Source organism: Carettochelys insculpta, chromosome 7 (assembly GCF_033958435.1).
Source record: "Carettochelys insculpta isolate YL-2023 chromosome 7, ASM3395843v1, whole genome shotgun sequence".
NCBI lineage: Eukaryota > Metazoa > Chordata > Testudines > Carettochelyidae > Carettochelys > Carettochelys insculpta.
Genome location: NC_134143.1, coordinates 10302020 through 10322241, shown reverse-complemented (window position 1 = coordinate 10322241; position 20222 = coordinate 10302020). Strand labels below are relative to the sequence as shown.

Below are 20222 nucleotides of genomic sequence, written 5' to 3'. Positions count from 1 at the left end.
TTCTCAATCTGTTGGGCTTTAGCTTCAAGGACCTGACTGAGTCCCATGTCCTGGGACCAAAGCTGAGGCCCTCTGCCGGGGTGGTGGGTTTGTAGAAATTTCGGTGGTCAAGTCCCTCCCCCAACATCCACCTAAGGCTCTTGGAGGGAGTTTGGGCACAGGCTGTAAGCTGGGGCAGGGATTGGAGGAGGAGGAGGGGGGGGGTGAAGGCTTTGGCAGGGAGACTGGGAACAGAACTTACCTGGGACACCGCTTCTAGTAGCAGCTCCTAAGTGGGGGTGTGAGGCACACAGGCAGTGCCCCCAAAGCTCCCAGTGGCCACAGGGACGTGTGGGGTGGAGGCAGCGCACGGAAACACTCTCCCCCGCCCCTGCCCAGGGGTCACAGGGAAGTGCTGGCAGCTGCATGTGCAGCAAGAGGAGGCAGGAAGCCGCTCTAACCCTCCTGTGCTATCAGCGGGGCCGCCAGGCCCATTTAAATTGCCCAGGGGTGGCAGGTCGGGCCAGGGGAGAGACCCAGCCCCAAACGCTGGTGGAGCCTGGTCCCTGGGCCGGGAATATTCCTGGAGCCCCAGCACGACGGGCCCACGTAACTTGCCTCCCGTCCCTAAGTTTCATCTTTGCTTCCCTTGCCCCCAGCCGAGGGAGGAGGCTTTGGTTTTGGCCGGCTTCGAGAGGCTCAGGCATCAGAGATGCACCACGCCTGAGCTGTTCTTCTGACACAGTGACACGGATTGGCCAAGACAGCGTGTGGTCATTCACGCTACCCACAAATGAGTGTGAAATGCCACTAAATGGAAATAAAAATAGCACGTGTGTGGCAAGACTGCTCAGGCCGGCTCGGACTTTTCACTTTACACCTTTGGGTTCCAAAACTCCCTCCCCTCAGCATGCCCTGGGCCACCGAAAAACCATACCTGAGCCCGTGGCAGGTACTGAGGCTTGCCGCTGAATCGCTGTGTCCGTGAACATGCCCGTGATAAAAGCAGTGATCCTGCAGCAGAGAAAGGAAGTCAGTTGGCTGGGGAGGATAGACTGAAAATGGGACCCTGAAGGCTCACAAACTCAAAGATAATGAACCAAACATTGTTAGAATCTACAACGCTGTGACTCAGGTCCCAAAAATCATGAGATTTTTAAGGCCAGAAGGGATCACGGCGATAATCTAGTCTGACTTCCCGTGTAACCCAGGCCAGAGAACTGCCCCACCACAATGCCAAGAGCTGCTCCATACTGGGGACACTCAAAGCAGAAGAGCCAGTCATTAAGGAGGTACCCATCCTGGGAAGCAGAGATCTGTTACCCTGAGAGCTTCTTCCCCACAGAAGCAACCCCTTCCCACCTCTTCCACTGCCCACATATGCGACTTTCAGATCTTTTAGCACACACAAGTGCTCTCGGCTGTCACCTGAAGAGCACGAGCCGGGCAAGGTAATAACCTTCATTGGACCAAATTCCATCCGTGACAGAGAGAAGCTCTTCTTCAGGAAAGCATGAAAACGTGACTCTCTCACCAAAAAGAACTGGTCCAATAAAAGAAGTCACCTCCCGCATGCTGTCGAAAATGCTGGTACCAGGATAGCTATGACAACGCTGCACACCCGAGGACCAGGCAGTTCTACCCCTCCTCTGGGTAATATGCTACAGTGATATGGGCAGCCTTAACATCCACGGGCAGACTGGAAACTTGACTGGTTCACCACAAGATGCACCCCACTCTGCTTCTGACTGCCATGGCGCCTGAGCACAGAAAATGTAACCGGCACACACACACACACCCCCTAGCTTTTCAGAATCCTGCACGCAATCTACTCAGAGACCCTCCCAGCCCCGGGGCTGTACCCATTTTACAGATGGGAAAAATGAGACCAGACTGAGGCACTGACTTGACCAAGGTCACAAGTGTGGGATCAGAAATAAGTAGAGCACTGCACAGCTACAAAATTTTGATCCACATCCATATCCGCAAAAACGAACAGCAGATATCCGCTTTATTTTCGCAGGTATCCGCGTCCGCAGGCACGGATGCGAATATCTGGGGACTTTCAGGGCTCTAAACATAAGAAGATCCGATCGCCAAGCGGTAAGAGGAGCTGGCTGGAGGGGAGGAGACCGTCCAGGGAAATGGGCGTTTGTCCCGCAGTGTCGGCAGGGCATCGGGTCACAGTGTGGGCATTATCCCCCCAGAAGGCAGGGACAAAAGCCAGGAACACAGCAGGCTGGGGTGTGGTGCGGGATGCAGAATGTCCCAGGAACCTCACGGGCGCCCTCACCCACAGCAGGTCAGGCCAGGCCGATGCGGGGGCAGGTGAGCATCCACCAAACAGTGCACCGGGAGGGAGGTGCAGGGTTGTCGAAGGAGCAGAGCAAACGCCGTCCCTACAGCAGACGAGGGACAGGACACGGGAGCTCCCCCTGCCAAACTACAGGGGTTCCTCTCTACCTCCTGCTCCACAGGCAGGTTTGCAGACACAGCAGGCTTGTGGGGCAAGACAGCGAGGCACGGGGTGGAAGGTGCCTTGGCCTCTCCACTCCCGCAATTTGCAGAGCTGGTAAAAGAGGAAAGGGAATTCATTCACATAAGCTGTTCTCCATGCACTGGCCCCCTGCCTGCACTCTGCAGCAGCGGCTGGGGAGAGGCAGGTTGGCCCAGAATGGGAGTCACTTAGCGGAAGCCTGGAGGGCTGACGGGCTGTGCTACCTCTCAGGTTCCCTGGTTATGGGGAATCGTGAGTCAGTTCTGCAGGCCAAGGACTAGACACCCACCGCCCCCATGATCTCATTTGCTGGGGTGACATCCCAGGTGGCACGTCCTGGGGAAGGGTGAGGCCCCTCGTGCAGAGCCCAGGTGGCTGGTGAGCTGTTTGCTAGGGTCAGGGTTGCCCCAGTAAGACAATCAGAGCGTGCGGAGCGCTTTGAATGCATTAGCTAAAGCAGTTGCCCAGAAACGAGCAGGGCTGGGAAGATTAATTAGCCAATACCAGTCAAACCTCCTATTCCGGAGGGCTACTCTGGCCACTGGCTGCTCAACACAAGTTCGCCATTAACCGCCACAGAAAATTTTCTATACGGTAAACCCTCAAAATACACAGCTTCAAGTCGTGTGTAACTTGCTTTAATGCACTCCCAGAGTGAAAAAGACCAATCCCACTGTCAACCCCATGTCACAGCTAGGGAAACTGAGGCTCGGTGAGCACACAATCCCACAAATACCACTCCTTGACAGAGCCTGGAGCAGAACCCAGTTCTTCGGACAGCCCCTTGCTTCCTTTTTAGTGCGTGACTTGATTTCTTACTACAGTAAACCCTCATATTTTTTGTGCACATCGGGGGAGGGGGTGGAACCCGGGTGTAGCCTGGTTCCCGGCTCCCCTGGGCTTGCAGGAACCGGGAAACTGATCAACCCACCAGGGCTTCCTGGCTCCCGGAGCGTGTTAAGCACAACTTGAAGCTGCTGTGCGGCCGTCAGCCTGCCTAGCCGCCTATAGCCGCAGGCAGCTCGCCAAGCTAAGAGCCTCTTCTCCCTGCTCTCCCCGAGACACGTGGCCGTCAGCCTGACGGCCGCGCTGCTGGAGGAAGGCAGGGAGAAGCCCGGTGGGCTGCTCGGTTTCAGAAGCCTGGCTCCCGGCTCCCCTCCGCTCGCAGAGCTGGTAAAATGAGCAGGACAGCAGACTCGGTCAGTTTCCTGGCTCCAAGGAGCGGAGGGGACCCAGGAGAGCACAGCGCCAGTGGCAAGAAAACGTGTGGCATCAAAGGAGATGCTTTGCTTTGCAGAGGAAAGGACGGGGAGAAGCACCCCAGGTTCTAGTGAGTTGGTCTTCGGAGTCCAAAGCCAAATCCCCCGGCCCTCGTCTCCTCCAAGAAGCGGGCTCCAGACCGCACGGCGCTTGCATTCATACCTGCGTGTCGGGCCGCCCGGTGACCTCAGTGCCATTTTCGGAGGAATAGGTTTCAGTGTAGTGCTCCCCCATCAGTCCCCTGAAAAAGAGAGATGGACGGTAGCAACAAGGACTCAGCGCACCACCTGCAGCTCCGAGGAACGGAGAACCTCCCCGTGCGAGAAGAGCCAGCATTACCCTGCACCCTTCTGGCCAAATCCTGCCTCCGTGACTCACGCCAATGGGGCCACTGAGGTCAGCAGACCTGACGCTGCACCCGGGGGAGCTACTGCGCAAGGAAAGCAAGCGGGATCTGGCACCACATCACTGCTTGAACTCCTGCCAGTAAATTCCATCCATGGTGCCTCAGCTTTGGGGTTCTGAGGTGCCCCGCAAAGGGCAGGGCGAGGCAGAGCCCTGCACAGCCTCCAGAGAAGAAGCTGCCGGTGCCCTTGCTGGCGGGGCTCGGAGCAGTAGCAGCCGTTTATATAGAATCAAAGACTCCTAGAGCTGGAAGGGACCTCAGGAGGTCACCGAGTCCAGTCCCCTGCCCAAATCAGGAGCAACCCCACACAAATCATCCCAGTCACGACTTTGTCGAGCCGGGACTTAGAAACCTGCCGGGATAGAGATGCCGCCGCCTCTCTAGGTCACGCGTTCCGGCGCTTCACCACCCTCCTGGTGAAATAAACATTCTGTGTGTTGAATGGTTTGTAAGGAAGGGACTGACACCCCCTGCCCTGCAGCCAGCATGTGGGGTAGGTTTCCTGTTGCCCAGACCGTTTGCAGCACAAGACACTACAAGGAGACAGAGTCCTTCAAATGCAAAAAGGAGGCCAAGGCCAGCCGGTGGCCCGGGCCTGTTTTCTCCGGTCGGGGACAGCTACCTGGGGGGAAAGCCGATCCCGCGCATGTTGTTCCCCTGCCATCAGTTTAACAACGTGCACGTGAATTTCCCTCCTCACGAGCTCCGCGGCACACAGCAACAGTGGAAGAAAACGGAATGGGACTCAAGAACAGCAGCCGACAACATCCACGACGTCCCACGGGAGCAGCCGTGCAAATGCTGATCACATCTCATACAGAGATCAAAGCAATCTGAGCAACGGTTTCTCCCCTAAGGTTGATGGGCTGAGGAGATGCCATTTGATACCCAGGAAAAGTTAGGTCATTGCGAGGGGAACAGAATAAAAAATTAGGCAGCCAAGGGACTCGGACCGGACGAGGTTCACGGTCCTGAAATCTTCAGAGATCCACCGGCCGCAGAAACAGAAACATAAAATATGCCTCCTCTTTGTTGGGATCTGGATCGACACCAGTTGCGGGGGCTGGTTTCGGTCCAGGGAGCAACGTTCCAGACGGCTCGGCGAGGGGTCCGAGCGGTTGTCTCTCCTGTAGATTTATGCCCTGCGGCATTCCACGCACAACCCACGCAAAGCGGCGTGGAGCGGGAAGCTAGATTTGAAACCCCCTGGCCCTGTGCTTTTGCTAGAGAACCCCGCAAGCCATGCTACCCGCTGCACGCTTACTTGTTCTTTTCCAGGTGGAGAACGTAGTCCCGCCCTTCTGCACGGATGCTGTAACGCACGTGGTCCGGATACGTGTTCTGTACAGGGTAAAACAACCACCAAAACATGTCATCATCAGGCTAACGAGATATGAAGCAGAAGATTCCTATCCTAAGCACTACATGGACCTGCCTGACACAGTCACGTGGGACCTCAGATTCACCAGCGCTAGCCCAGAGAGCATTCCTCTAGGCACGCGTGGATTTTGTTGAAATAGTCTATCGATATATTTCTGCCCGTGCAGCTCCCGCTGACGTAGGGTGTGTGAGCGTGTGCTCAGCTCCTCTGAAAACCAGGCTATAAATGCTTACTGTCAATGTATCCATTACAGACATAGCATGATGTGTGGAAATCAACATCCAATTAAAGTGGCAAAGAAATAATCCCAGTTTGCAAAATCCACTGTACCTTGGGTTACAGAATACCCAAAATCAAATACGCTGGGATTAAACTAAGAAACCGTGTTCACATCCAGCTCAAGGAACTCGAACCTCACTGCTCATCCAAATGCCTTTTTGGGCCTTGATTTTTTAGTAAATGATGAATTCGAGAACCACAGAGTCCCCTGATAACTCACTCCCCTCCCCAACTCACTAGAGCCTCCCCGAGCAAAGTCCTCCTTCTCTTTGACTGATCTAACACACAGCCTCATGGTGTGAGAATCAACTTCACCTCCTGCGTGCTCTCAAAATGAGATGATCAGGAAATCACTCGGCAGTCACTTGGCCGGCAGAAACAATCTCGGCTTCCAGTAGCCCTCCTTTATTCCCACCAGCTCCTGGTGTGCTGAAGAAGGGTTTCCGGATAACTCCCTCATTCCTACGTGTGCATCAGCGTGGGTGGGTACAGGAAAAGGGACAATAAACAGGCCGCTAGATCCACCACAGGAGGGACCATTCTGGGCCACACTTCTTGGGGGGGGAGTCAACTGTGATGCCAAAAATCTGGAAAACAGCCAAATCTGGCTCTCAGCAATGATGTACCAGGCTCCTGGGCCACACCCTCCCCACCCAGCTCTAGGCAGCACAGCAGGGCACAGCTGGCCTATGGTACAGTACTGAAGGGCGGAGTTTACAGCAGCCCCATAAGTTAAAGGACATGTATCTAGGAGAGGAAACAAGGAACGAGACTCAGGACTGCGAGGTTCTTTTCCTGCCTCTACCAATGACTCTGTAACCTTGGACAAGTCCCTACAGCTCCCTGCCTCAGTTTCCCCACGTGTAAAAAGGAGACATCCGCGCCTGCCAGCCGCAAGTAGGCAGAACCCTGCCTGGGGTTGTAACTCGCTTCAAGATCCTCAGCTGAACGGTACTGCTAATGAGTAATTGCACTCTTTGATGTATGGAGACCCCTCTCAGGGGCTCCTGGCAGCTGACCAGGCATGCATCTCACAGCAGAGTCGCTGGCTAAGTTTTTCCCAAACGGAAGCCACCACTGGTGGAAATGATGAGGTGAACTCCTCAGGCACAAGGCAAAGTCAGCAGCCTGTGATTGGCTGGAGTTTGCTCCTCACTGGGGAGTTTGGCCTCTCCCCTGGGGGGGTATTTTACCACATGACAGTCTGGAATTCCCCCCAGAAAGCTGCGGTCGGAGGGAGGCCAGGGCCCCTGGAAAGTATCTCTGTGCCACAGCCAAAACCAGCTGGGACAACAAGCACCGTTGTCCTCGTGAGTCAGCTGCTCTCATTCCACTGCCGTGTGCCTTTACCTGGGGCTCCCTCTGGGAACGAAAAATCCACATCTGGCTTTTCAAAAAGCCCCTTTGCCCGCTGAGTACAAGGCAGGGAGGGCGGGAAGTACAGGCTGCAGCCCTGGAAGTGAGGAGTTCTTCAGCGAACTGCTGAAGACGGTCTTCACCCGAACAAACACGGCGTCTGAGCCAGAGACGTAGGAACTGTCTGCGACGGGGTTTTGTGATGCATTCTTCTGAAATGAATGCTACTGTCTCTGTTAGAGCCTGACCACAACATGACGCAGAAACCAACCCTTGGGAAAGGCAGATCTGCCGGAATGCCCCCAAAGGTGCTCGACGGGGGAATCTGACTGCAGGCCGGCTGGGAAAGGAAGAGCAGAGATCCTCTTTCTGAGAAACCACAAGACGTGCAAAACAGTTTAAAAGGGTTGATGAAGTGCCCCCCAAGCTCCTGCCTCCAGAGGGCATGGAAGCAATTCAAACACGGCAGGCCTGACTCAGAACAGCAGGGGATCAGCCTGGATGCTGGTTCTGCTCTTGCTCACTCCAACGCCCGCTGAGTGAGTCAGGGCAGGGCCAGGGCAGTAGGGACTCGACCTGTGGTCCAGAACGAGCAGTGCCGGGGAGGCAGAAACCTGGGAGAGAAAATCTCCAGTGCTGGGGGCCAGACTCCTGGAACTCCTGCAGTCCCTGGAAGTCAGCAGGAGACATGCCAGCATCAACACACGGAGAATGGCAGCCCAGCAGCTTCCCGGGCCTTGAACGTTTTGGGAATCCACACGTGCAACTGCCGGTCAGGGTGGTTTGGCCTCACTGCGCTGGCTCTGGAGGAACTAGTCCAACCACAGAGATGGGCGGTGTCCCTCCCCTTTCTGCCCCCATGATCTAGGGGTCAAACCGGGCCCCGGCACAAGTTTGAGGGAGTCCCAAGAGAGCCGCCAACATCACTGGCACATGTGCACCTTACCCCAGCCCCCACCTCCTCTGCCCTATAGTGCGCCTACAATCGCCCTCTGCCAGCTCACGCTCCTCTACGCAAAGGATCCTCGGCCGTTACGGGTCTTCCCCTGCCTCACGCAACCCCCAGTGTAGAGGAAACCATAGAGAACCTCCTGAAAGTCACCCCACCTTTTACATAGAAGGTTTCCAGCTCAGGAGTCCCGGCTGACCACAGCTGTGATCATGTGGCCTGGAGAGAGGGGTGACCCAAAAGCAAGTGTTCTTTGGGGAGCAGATTCCTCTTTCCCAGCAGGAGGAATGCAGCACGCTGAGGGCAGGTTCCTTTATATTTGTTAAAGCATCAGGTGTGGGCTGTTAAAAATCGTCTTGAGGAAATGGCCAAGCGGGCAGCGCAAGCCAACTTCACCTGGCCCTCGTAACCACATGCAGACAGCCCAGCTCTCCCCTCCCCACACCGCCACACCCCACCCTGCCCTGCAGCCTCTCATTACCGGCTCGTCTTGCGGATCTCTAACAGATGGATGCGCTGTTACATGCGATCGAATCTCTGGGTCCCAACGCTCCCAAACCGGGGGGGAGTTGTTCAACGTGCGCAGCACAGATGGTATCTCGAAATAGCTTTGAAATTTTTTCCCGAAGGCATCTGTTTTCTTTGCTGTAGAAACCTAAACTTGTCTACGAGGCAAACGTTCTCCAAGCTATTTTATCTGAAGGGGTTTGAATCACAAGCAAACATGCTGTAACGAGAATTTACTAGGCAATTGATGTCTCAAAGCTGACAGGATGCCTCGGCCTTCTGAGATACTAATGCCTGTGTTTGTAAGATACGATTGCTAGTACTTTCTGGGTTTTAAAATAGGAAAATGCCATCAAGAATCTGCCATTAGATTAAGGTCACAAATCTGGCCTTGCTGACCCTAAGCATTCAAAAACCAGGTGTCAAACCCCAACAAACATGAGACTTTTTCAGCGTAACAAAATGGGGTTTCTTTTTTATTTGTCTTCTTTTGTCTGAGCCTTTTGGGTTCATGTATTTTTGCTCGTCTCCACAACTACCAGGATTAGAATTTGCTTTTTTTTTTTTTTTAAAACAAACCAAACCAAACCCAAACCGAGGCTGAAATTCTCCCACAGCCACAGAACTCCAGGTGCTAAGGCTGTAAGGAAACACCACGGGACTCGAGCTAAATCACGAGAGACAGCCACACTGAATGATCCTGACATCTCTCCTCCTTGCAGAGATTCGACTTCTCTTGATCCCAGCTACCAGGGTCAGATCCATCTTTGTCTATCCGCAGTAGCAGTAAGGTCCACCTGCTTACCATTGTCGATGCAATCTATCCATCATTTCCTTAGGGTCTCTTTCCTACCATGCCATCTTCACCAGGAGGTCCCCTTCACGCATCTCCTGCACGTGTCTGAACCGCAGGAGTCCCGTTTTCCTGGATTTTGCCTGCCGCACCATGGACTTTGACTTCCATCTTGCTCTTTGTGACACTCCTCTTGAGGAACACAGACATCTCCTCTCAGGCACCCAGAGGCATTGAACTCAGCCTCTCTGTTCTGGCAAAGCTTCTGCACCGTACAACATTTTGGAGCGCACCATGGTTCTCCACGACTGGGCTTTTCCCTGCTAATCTCTTCTTTCCAACGTAGTTCACCAACATGTTAAAGCGCAGCAGGCTGAGGACAGTCTAACTTGGCACAGTCTAACTTTCACTTCAACGGGACTCGCTGTTGTACATGTTTGGATTGTGGTTTCGGGTGATCTAGACGGAGCCTTCACCATAGCTCGTATGTAAATCCTAAGACACGCCATATTTCCTCAACACTGGTGTGAACATCCTTCTGTTCACATTGTCACCGGTCTTTCCTCGGTCTCCAAGAAGCTACTATGCTGGCGATCCAGCTGCTTCGCCATCCCTTGTCCCATTACAAACCTGTTATAGAATCGTAGAACACTCGAACTGGAAAAGACCTTAAGAGGTCATCAAGTCCAGTCCCTGAATTCACGACAGGACCAAGCACCATTTACATCATCCCTGACAGATACCTATGCAACCTGCTCTTAAATATCTCCAGTGATGGAGATTCCCCAACCTCCCTAGAGCCAACTTATTCCAGTGTTTAAACACCCTGACAGGAAGCGTTTCCCACTGTTCAGCCTAAACCTCCTTTGCTGCAATTTAAGCCCCATTGCTCCTTGTCCTGTCCTCAGAGGCCAATGAGAACTTTTTTGCTTCCTCCTCCACCCTTTAAGATACTTGAAAGCTGTTATCAAATCCCCCGTCAGCTTTCTCTTTTCCAAACCAAACAAACCCAGTTCTATCAGCCTTCCCTCATATGTCAGTTTTCTAGACCTTTAATCATTTTGTTGTGTCCCTGGTTCCTCATCCTTTCCGAAACCCAAACGGTTCTCGGTTAACAGAGGGTTCCGTGTTTCTTCTAATTCTAGCGGCTGGGATCTGTTCCAGTATCTTCATCCCGTGTGACAACAGCGTGGTCCCTCGACAGTTCCACAGACCCGGATGCTTCCCTTTTACTGAAGACTGATGCAAGTGTGTCCTGGCCCCAGTACATCAAATCTCTTTCCTCACCACATGGCTTTAACCACTTTGATCTTCCATGTCATCTTTCTCTTTACCAAGACTTTCCCCAGGTCTGCTGTTGCTCCATCAGGCCCCTCTGCCTTTGGTCTCTGCCTCTGTACCGTATTTCCACTTTCCTCTTTTGTTACGTCAGGCTCAGGCGATGCATCAAGATCACACGTTGGCAAACGCCACAAAGGGGTTTGCCTCCTTTAAGAGACACTCCAAGTATAGTTTTTGCCTCTCCTTACCTCGTCTGGGTGTTACCAGAAGCCCCTCTGATTATCAATCACAAACGAGGTCACATTACGATCCTCCCTCCTTTTCTAACTCGTTTTCTCAATGCGGCTGCACTTTCTGCCAGAAAGTTGTGGGTTGTTTACAAGCTCAGCCCAAGAATCATCCAGATCATTTTCTTTGCCCTTCTCCCTTGCCCACTGGGCAGCAGCTCACTTTGCTTCTTTGCCTTCATTTATACTCGATGGGTTCATTTCTTTCCTTGATGCGTCCTTTGCTTGTTTCAGACCGCCACTTGCACTTTCAAAACCACAAGAAGTCCTGTGGCACCTTATAGACTAACAGATATGTTGGAGCATAAGACTTTTGTGGGCAAAGACCCGCTTCGTCAGATGCACGAGTGGTGCGTTCCAGGGGACGGTTTAAATATATGGGCTTATGAAAAGGAAGGAGTCTGAGTCAAAGTGAGGGCCAGAGTTGACAAGGTCGGTTCAGTCGCAGAGGATGTGGCCCATTATCAGCAGTTAATGTGGAGTTGTGAACATCAAGAGAGGAGTAATTAGGTCAGTTCAGTCACAGAGGATGTGGCCAATTATCAGTCGCTAATGTGGAGGTGTGAACATCAAGAGCAGAGAAACTGCTTTTGTAATGGGCCAACCACTCCCAGTCGCTGTTCAAGCTTTGGTTGACGGGGTCAAATTGGCAAATGAATTGCAGCTCTGAAGTTTCTCTTTGGAGTTTATTTTTGAAGTTTGTTGTTGTAGGACAGCTACTTTTAAATCTGTTCCTGAGCGTCCAGGGAGATTCAAGTGTTCTCCTACAGGTTTTTTGTATGCCACGGTTCCTGATGTCCGATTTACGTCCGTTCATTCTTTTACACAGAGACTGTCCGGTCTGGCCAATGAACGTTGCAGTGGGGCATTGCTGGCACATGAGGGCATATGTTATATTAGTAGATGTGCAGGTAAAGGAGCCTCCGATGGCAGGGTTGATGTTAGCTCCTGTGATGATATCGCTGGCGCAGATATGTGAGCAGAGCTGGCAGCGAGGTTTGTTGCAGGGACTGGTTCCAGCTTTAGAGTTACCGTGCCGTGGTCTATTGTTGCTGGTGAGAATATGTTTAAGGTTGGCAGGCTGTCTGTAGGCGAGGACAGGCCTGCCTCCCAAGGTCTGTGAGAGTGAAGGATCATTGTCCAGGAGGGGTAGTAGATCACTGATGATGCGCCGGAGAGGCTCTAGCTGGGGGCTGTATGTGACGGCCAGTGGTGTTCTGTCTTCCTTATTGGACCTGTCCTGTAGCAGGTGGCTTCTGGGTACACGTCTGGCTCTGTCAATCTGTTTCTTCACTTCCTTAGGTGGGTACTGTAGTTTGAGGAAAGCTCGGTAAAGGTCTTGTAGCTGTTCATCTCTGTCTGAGGGATTACAGCAAATGTGGTTGTACCTTCGAGCACTGTGCCCTGCATGGAAGCTGGAGGTGAGTAGGTAAGCATTGCGGTCTGTGGGTTTCCTGTATAGGGCGGCGTTTATGCGACCATCGCTTATCCGCACAGTAGCGGCCAGGAAGTGAATCTCTCGTGCGGACTGGTCCGGGCTGAGGTTGAAGGGGGGCAGAAACTGTTGAAATCACTGTGGAACTCTTTAAGAGGCTCCTCCCCACGGGTCCAGATGATAAAGATGGCATCAATGTAGCGCAAGTAGAGGAGGGGCGCTAGGGGACGAGAGCTGACGACGCACTGTTCCAGGTCAGGCGTAAAAATGCCGGCACGCTGTGGGGCCATGCGGGTGCCCATAGCAGTGCCACTGATTTAAAGGTATAAATTGTCCTCAGATCTGAAGTAGTTGCGGGGGAGGAGAAAGTCACAAAGCTCCGCCACCATCGGTGCCTCACTTTGTTACTCCCCTCCCGCAATCCGCTACTTTGACTTTCCCCATCTGCGTCACCCGTCAACTTCTTCCACCGCGGCAAGCCTCCCTCTCCCGAGAGAGCGCCGCTCCACTTCACCTGATGCTGGTTTGTGTCTGAGCACAGATTTCATTCTACCACCGGTGATTCGAATGTGGGCCCCAAACACAGCAAGAAGGCTGCTCTGATGGGTCTCTCAAGAGAGCCTTCGTTTAGGATGGAGATGAGGCAGAAAGCTCACGCTCGCCGGTGTCAGCCTGTGTAAGGGTTTCACGAGAAGCGACCTAAGGCTCTGAGCCCAGATCCTTGCGGTTGTGCGTGCCTGAGGCCTGCCAGACAGATCAAGACAGAGCAAATTCCTGTCTCTGACCCTCATCTCTGGCTAAGATGCCAGTGTGGGACTTTGGAGGCCTGAGTTCAAACCCTGGTTTTGTCAGACTCTTTTTGTGCCATATTGGGCAAGTCACTTCCCTTCCCAGGAGCTGCGATTATAAATGCATTGAACACTAACAAGTGCTTGGGGGCCCAAGGGGAGAGCTGCGTGAGTACCGGCAATAAAAACAGTCCCTGGGGCTCCTGGCTGCTGCTACCGCAGGAGTGGTGGGGGCTGGAGTGCTGGGCCATTTAAATCACCACCACTGGAGCACCATGTGGTGTTGGAGGTGTGGAAAGCTGCCCTTTCTATTTGAAACCCTGCTCCTTCTGGGAGCACGAAGCTGCCCCCCAGCTTGCCCAGGGTCACTCCATCCGTGTGGCAATAGGGACCACAGATAACTACAGTTCGTGAGTGTTGAGATTCTGTTCTGCACCTTTCCATCTGCAGAGGCAAGGGCAGTTCCGCGAGGTGGCCTGTTCCACATTGCACCGAACTTCAGGGCTCGTGGATTTTGTTAGCTTTGCTGAATCTAACCTGAAAGTCAGTGTCTGGGAAAACTAAAACGGGGCCTGGCTAATCCATAGACTGGCACTAGGCCCGAGATCAACCGCCTCTGAGTCTGCGGTCATTGGTACTGGGTTTGTCCCGCCCCCAGTATTTTGAAGGCGACGGGTACTTACGAGCTGAGCAGAAAGGTCTCTCTTGCCAGGAGCAGCAGGCATTCTGCGGGGAGTTGCTCTTTCGTACTGGATCACGTGTGGGAGCTTCTCCGATCGGCTGGCAGACCCTCCTGTAAAGACATTCACATGGTCAGGGCTTTCGGCCCAGTTCCGTAGAGGGATACGGTGCTGCGTGACGTTACTCAGCGGTAGAGCGGCTGTGCTCAGCAGCCCTAAGCCCGGACACGGGCAGAACTACGCTTGGTACCTCCCGGTTCCTCCATAAGGCCCTGACAGATCATCGTTGGCCGAGGTTCTGCCGCTGCCTTACGATACACACAAAGCACGTAGCATCTGCCCTGAGCAATAACATGCCAAAGAGACATCTGCAGCTGCCTCGTCTTGCACGCTGCAGTAAATACCCACCAAGGCCTTGCCAGACAGCGTCCCCACATGACTAAGGCCAGGCCAAAAGAGAAAAAAAAAGCTTAAACCGAGGGGAACAATTCCTGGGCCTCTCTGAGACTGTGCACCGGTGCAATGCTCTTCGTACAAAGCAGGTCTAGTAAGATGACATCTGAAAAATCCATGTGCTGGACAATACTGTCCTGATAAGATGTGGGGGGCGACACGGATGCGCACGTGTTCCAACAAAGGGGTGGCTGCTCTGCTCAACATGCACTGAAGCGGGAAACAGAGTCCTGCAGCAGGAGGGGAACCGGATGCCCAAAGAGGTGAGCTGCAGAGAGTCTTTCCTGAATCTTAGCTGGAAAGGTTTCCCAAGCAGAGGCGATGCACGGGGAGCATACAGGGGGTCACATGCGCCGCCTGCATCTGCCCTCCCCCCGCACTCCTGGTCAACGCTGCACGTCTTCTAGCGAGCGCGGAAGGTCTGCCTCTTCCCTCAAGTGGCACAGCCCGAGAGCAGCACGAGCTTCCCGGCTTGCGCTGCTCTTGGGCCATGCTGCTCTGGTGTGGGGGAGGGCTTCTGCAGGAAGAGGCAGACGGGGTGGATCGGGGCAGGGAGAGGGTGGGGCGGAGGCGGAGCAGGGGTGGGAAGAGGAGGGGCGATGGTGGAGTATGGTCTGGGTATCCCTGCACCTCTGCTCCTAAGGGTGGAAACTGGGGTGTTTGTCTCATTTTAATAGCGTCAAAGTCCCTCCTCCTCGCCCTCCCATCTTCTCTCCCCACTGATTCACTGCATGAGAAGGGGCAAAGGAATTAGCCACTAACCAGAAGGGCTGCTGGCCTGAGAAGCCTGGAGACTATTGAGAGTGCATGGTAGGAAAAATTTGGCTAGTTGTGTTCTATCTTCCCTTGTAACCATTTCGGATTTTTGCGCCTCGTTGCTTGCACTCACTCAGTAGTTAATAATCTTGTTTGACTGTATTTTCTCATCCAATTCCACTTGGGATAACAAGACACGTGCATGAAGTGGAGGGGGGGACGGTACAGGACACATAGGTCCGGGGCTGGCGGGTGGGAGGAGAGAATCTAGCAGAGAGGACATGTTGGGGTCCCCCTGCAGTATGAGTGAGGTGTGGCTGGCTGGTTACAGCACACATGCAGTCATAGAATCACAGAATCCTAGGGCTAGAAGGGACCTCGAGAGGTCATCGAGTCCAGCCCCCTGCCCTAATGGCAGGACCAAGTACTGTCTAGCCCATCCCTCAGAGACATCTATCTAACCTGTTCTTAAATCCCTCCAGCGATGGAGATTCCACAACCTCCCTTGGCAATTTATTCCACTGTTTGACCACCCTGACAGTTAGGGACTTGTTCCTAATGTCCAAACTAAACCTCCCTTGCTGCAGTTTAAGCCCATTGCTTCTTGTTCTAGCCTCACAGGCCAAGAAGAACAAGTTTTCTCCCTCTGCCGTATGACACCCTTTTGGATACCTGAAAACCGCTATCATGTCCCCCCTCAATCTTCTCTTTTCCAAACTAAACAAGCCCAGTTCTTTCAGCCTTTCTTCATAGGTCACATTCTCTAGACCTTTAATCATTCTTGTCGCTCTTTTCTGGACCCTCTCTAATTTCTCCACATCTTTCTTGAGCTGCGGTGCCCAGAACTGGACACGATACTCCAGCTGAGGCCTAACCAGCGCAGAGTAGAGCGGGAGAATGACTTCTCGTGTCTTGTTCACAACACACCTGTTAATGCATCCCAGATTCACGTTTGCTTTTTTTGCAACAGCATCACACTGTTGACTCATATTTAACTTGTGGTCCACTCTAACCCCTAGATCCCTTTCAGCCGTACTCCTTCCTAGACAGCCGCTTCCCATTCCGTATGTGCAAAACTGATTGTTCCTTCCTCAGTGGAGCACTTTGCATCTGTCTTTATTAAACTTCATCCTGTTTACCTCAGACCATCTCTCCAATGTGTCCAGCTCATTCTGAATTTCTCATAGTGGGGAGTGACTTTCAGGCTGGAGGCTCTTGGCAAGCAGGCCACGCTGGGGACAACAGCAGCCAAACTGTGTAAAGGGCACACCAGGCGAAAGGGCAGGAGGGACACAACTATGCGTTAGTATCCACTCTGGGCATGCCTGATCCCAGCATAACCTCAGGCTTCATTTTATTTGGCTCGGAAGCCAGTTTTGAGCTTCTTTACTGCAAAGCCCAGCTGGAAAACGCAACACCCACATGCTCAGAAGGCAGAAAGCAAAGCCACATGTCCCCACATTTATTATTTTAAAAATACAATTTCGGGGGCCTGACTCATGATTTTTTTTAAATCTTGGGATTGGCAACGCTTTGTTGTGGCTTCTGTGGGAAGTTTTGCATTTAAGCTGAATCAGGCCCCTCAATTCACCTAGAGAGAAAATGTCTATGGGGAGAGAAAGACAACAAGCCCCCACCCACTCCTACGGTCCTGTGCAGTTCACAAGCCAAAGGGCTGCCCAAGGCCTCACACCCCACACTAGAAGGCAAACTGAACATCACCCCTCTCCCCAATACTTAACTGAGGGCCTGCCTCACGTAGCTTCCGGCAGAGGTGAGTATAGAACCCAGGGCTCTACCACAACATGGCCGTGGGCTGTTCAGAATAAACGTACCCGTGGTATGTGCTTGGCGAGCTCACCTCGGAGACAACTGCTGAGAGCTCTGGTGCAACACTCGACATCAGAGGGAACAAACTAGGGCCCGTGGGCCACATCTGGCCAGTCAGACCCTTCAGCCCGGCCCCCCGAGGTCAACCTTCCTAGGAGAAGCCAGCCAGCCAGCCCGCCCAGCCCTCTGGCCCTTCCTTCTCCTCTGCAGCCTCAACTCCCCCGGTGCCTGGGAAGTGCAGTGCCCATGCTACCAGTGGTGAGGCTGTAGCTCCAGCTTCAGCCTGGCAGCTCGGCTGCAGCACCGCTAACCCTGCTGCTCCAGGTGGCACGGTCAGGGAGGGGGTGAACAGGGTGGGGGGGGTTAGATATGGGGCAGGAGTCCCGGGGGTGCCCAAAGGGCAGGCAATGGGGGGGTTGGGCAGGGGTGAGAGTAGGGGGACAGAGATGTGGATGGGGGCAGAGGTCTGGGTGGGGTCCAGGGAACAGGAGTGGTTGGAGAAGGAGTGAAGATCTCAGAGAGGTGGTCAAGGGGCCGGGAGGTGGATTGCATGGCGTGAGGCTTCCAGGAATGTGGGGTGGGACGCAGGGGGGGTTGGATGGTGTGAGGCTCCCAGGAATGGGGGGGTGAGGATTGGGGGTGGGACGCAGGGGGGGTTGGATGGCATGAGGCTCCCAGGAATGGGGGGTGGGGATTGGGGGTGGGACGCAGGGGGGGTTGGATGGCGTGAGGCTCCCAGGAATGGGGGTGGGGATTGGGGGGAAGGAAGCAGGGGGCCTGGCTGAAGGCAAAGGTCCCAGGAGGTGAGCAGCACAGGGTCTGGATCGGGGCAGGGACCACAGGGGTAATGTGGCTGGGGAAGGGCCAGGCCTGGCTATCGGGGAGGCACAGCCTTCCCTACCAGCCCTCCGTAGCATTTCCCTCCCAGCGTGATCCTAAAACATTCACCCTCCCCGGCTCTGGACCTGCCATGGCACCGGATGGCCACCGCTCCCGTATTTCGGCAGCACGACCCCGCCGGCTGGCCTGCTGGCTGCACAAAGCCCAAAGGCCCCCGGTCACCTGGCGGAGCTCTGGGGTCCCTGCCGTGTGGTGAGCAGTGAGAGGAGGAGAGGAGCCAAAACCAAAGCCTGCATGTGAGTCACAATCTCACTGCCAGTGCAGGCTCTGTTCCGGCTGCCATGATGCAGCTCCTTTCTCTAGGTGGCAGCCAGGCCCACTGATGGTGGGAGGGGGCAGGGGGGCTGTTCCAGCAGCAGCCAGAGCACCTCGCGCTTTACATTGCTGCCGGAGCACTGCACGGCACGCTCCAGGCGGTTCTCAGGGCTGGCATTTCCCAGCCAATGGGAGCTGCGGAGGTGGAGCCTCCAGACCAGGGCAGCGCCGGGACAGAGCTCCCCAGCAGGTGGAACAGCAGCGTGTGGAGCCAACTCCCCCACCCCACCAAGCAGGGCTGGCCAGGGGATCGGGGTGTCTCCCCTGGTCACAGCAGTTCTATGCACAGAATACCTGAGCCCTGCAGCGGGTCTCGTCCCACAGCTGCACGGCCACGCAGGTTCGAGGAACCCTGCCCCTCGCTGGCAGTTTTTAAATCAAGATGGACATGCGAGTTGCAAAGAAATTCACTTGCAGGGGCAGGGTCCTGCTACCGCGAGGCAGGCGCCTGTTCCCTTGTGGTGGGGCGATTGCAGTCAGCCCCCCGGGCAGTCCAGCTCACGCTGAATGCAGCAGCTTGCTTTCTGAGGCCTCCTCCGCACACAATGCTGAGCTGGTTCACCGAACAGGGCACCTCTGCCTCGACTTAGTTAAGGCAATTGCAACGCCCTGGATGGACAACTTCGATTCAATTTAAACCTAGCTTGGACCAATGTAACTGAAATTGAGGCTGTTAGACCAACGCGGGCCAGGCTTTCATCTTTTTAAAAGTGTGCAGAGAAGAGTTTGCCTTGATTAACTCTGTCTTAAAAACCTCTTTGAGTTAAGCAAGCATCATTGGTGTGAAGCCAAACCGGCAGCATTATCTCCCATTGCCACCAAATCCCTTCTGAGTACAAAGGAAATGAGGCACAGAGGGGTAGCCATGTTACTCTGTAACTTCACAAAAACCAAGCAGTCCTGCAACACCTTAACAACTAACCATTTTCTATATTACGTGCTCATTACGGAACAAATGAAATTGTTAGTCTTTAAGGTGCTACAGGACTGCTTGTTTTTTTGGAAACGAGGCAGCAATTTCACTAAAAAAGTGAAGGTTTTCATGGAATAAATGAGAAAACAGGGTTAACTCAGTTCTCCAGCCCTTTTAGTTTGATAGGTTCATGTATTTTATGCTGCATGCAAGTTTTCAACATGAGAAAGATTTCTGCAGTGACAGCTGAACCTGCTTTGCACCAGAACTTTTGGTCAGTGAAAATAATTTGCGCACACGTGTGAAAAATCCAAGCCCTGGAGCCGTATAGTCAGGGTGTCCTACGTCAAGTGTAACCCGCACACCTAGGCGTGGGTCCCTGTTCCATGCTGCAGCACTTAGACCACTTACGCAGAAAAAGAATGATTCTCCTCTCCAGCCTCAGCTGAGCACCAGGAGGCTTTTAGCTCAGACTGTAAAGGTGCCTGTATTAAGTTCCACAGATCCCAGGTTCAAGTCTGCCCACCTCTTCTGTGTAAGTGGTTTGGGTGCCCCTACATGGGACAGTGAACCACATCGAGATGCACGCGTTACAAACTCTCTCTAGCCGGGGAAACCTCTTCACAGACCGGGTTGAAATCCCAGAGCAGACCCATACTCGTAGCTGCCTCAGGCAGACTCCAACATGGGACCTCTACAACAAAAAACCAATTCAGAGACACCTTTGGTAGCTGGAGTTGTTTGTCTTACCTTGATTTTTCCCTTATGTAATCCTGGCCCCAAGGAGGGGGATTACTTGGAGGGACAAGAGATCCTTTCTCTTGGTTTGGGGTCTACACTGAACGGCCACAGCCCGGCCTCCAGCGCGGTTGATGGGTAGACAAGCAGCCCTGAGGGCTGGAAGCACAGCCAGGGGTTTGGCCGCTGGGGGGCGCATTGTGGCTTTTGGGCCTCGCTGGCCAGCTCGGAGCAATGGGTCGACCGAAGTCGTGCTGACAAATGAGCCCCAGCGACATCCCAGCGCCGCTGCGAGCAACCTTTCCATCCGGGGCCGCTCCGGCTGATGTGTTTCTCGGCGCTCCCACTGCCGCCGGGGCCCGCAACAGGGTGGCCGAGCAAAGCCCCCTCACGGCACAGGAGCCTCAGCTCTGCCCGCCCAGGCCGGTCGGGTTGGCTG

At 53.9% G+C, this 20222-nt stretch overlaps 1 protein-coding gene across 2 annotated transcripts in view; it reads right to left on the bottom strand.

Annotated features, from left to right (window-relative positions):
• ADAM8 (ADAM metallopeptidase domain 8) overlaps positions 1–20222 on the bottom strand; it is a 74140-nt gene that overhangs the window by 53585 nt on the left and 333 nt on the right. For both annotated transcript variants that reach the window (XM_074999993.1, XM_074999994.1), the window contains exons 2-5: positions 13882–13991; positions 5407–5483; positions 3899–3977; positions 917–993 (exon numbers count right to left, since the gene is read on the bottom strand). In XM_074999993.1, coding sequence (XP_074856094.1) covers positions 917–993; positions 3899–3977; positions 5407–5483; positions 13882–13991 — 343 coding nt within the window. The remainder of the gene's footprint in view (positions 1–916; positions 994–3898; positions 3978–5406; positions 5484–13881; positions 13992–20222) is intronic.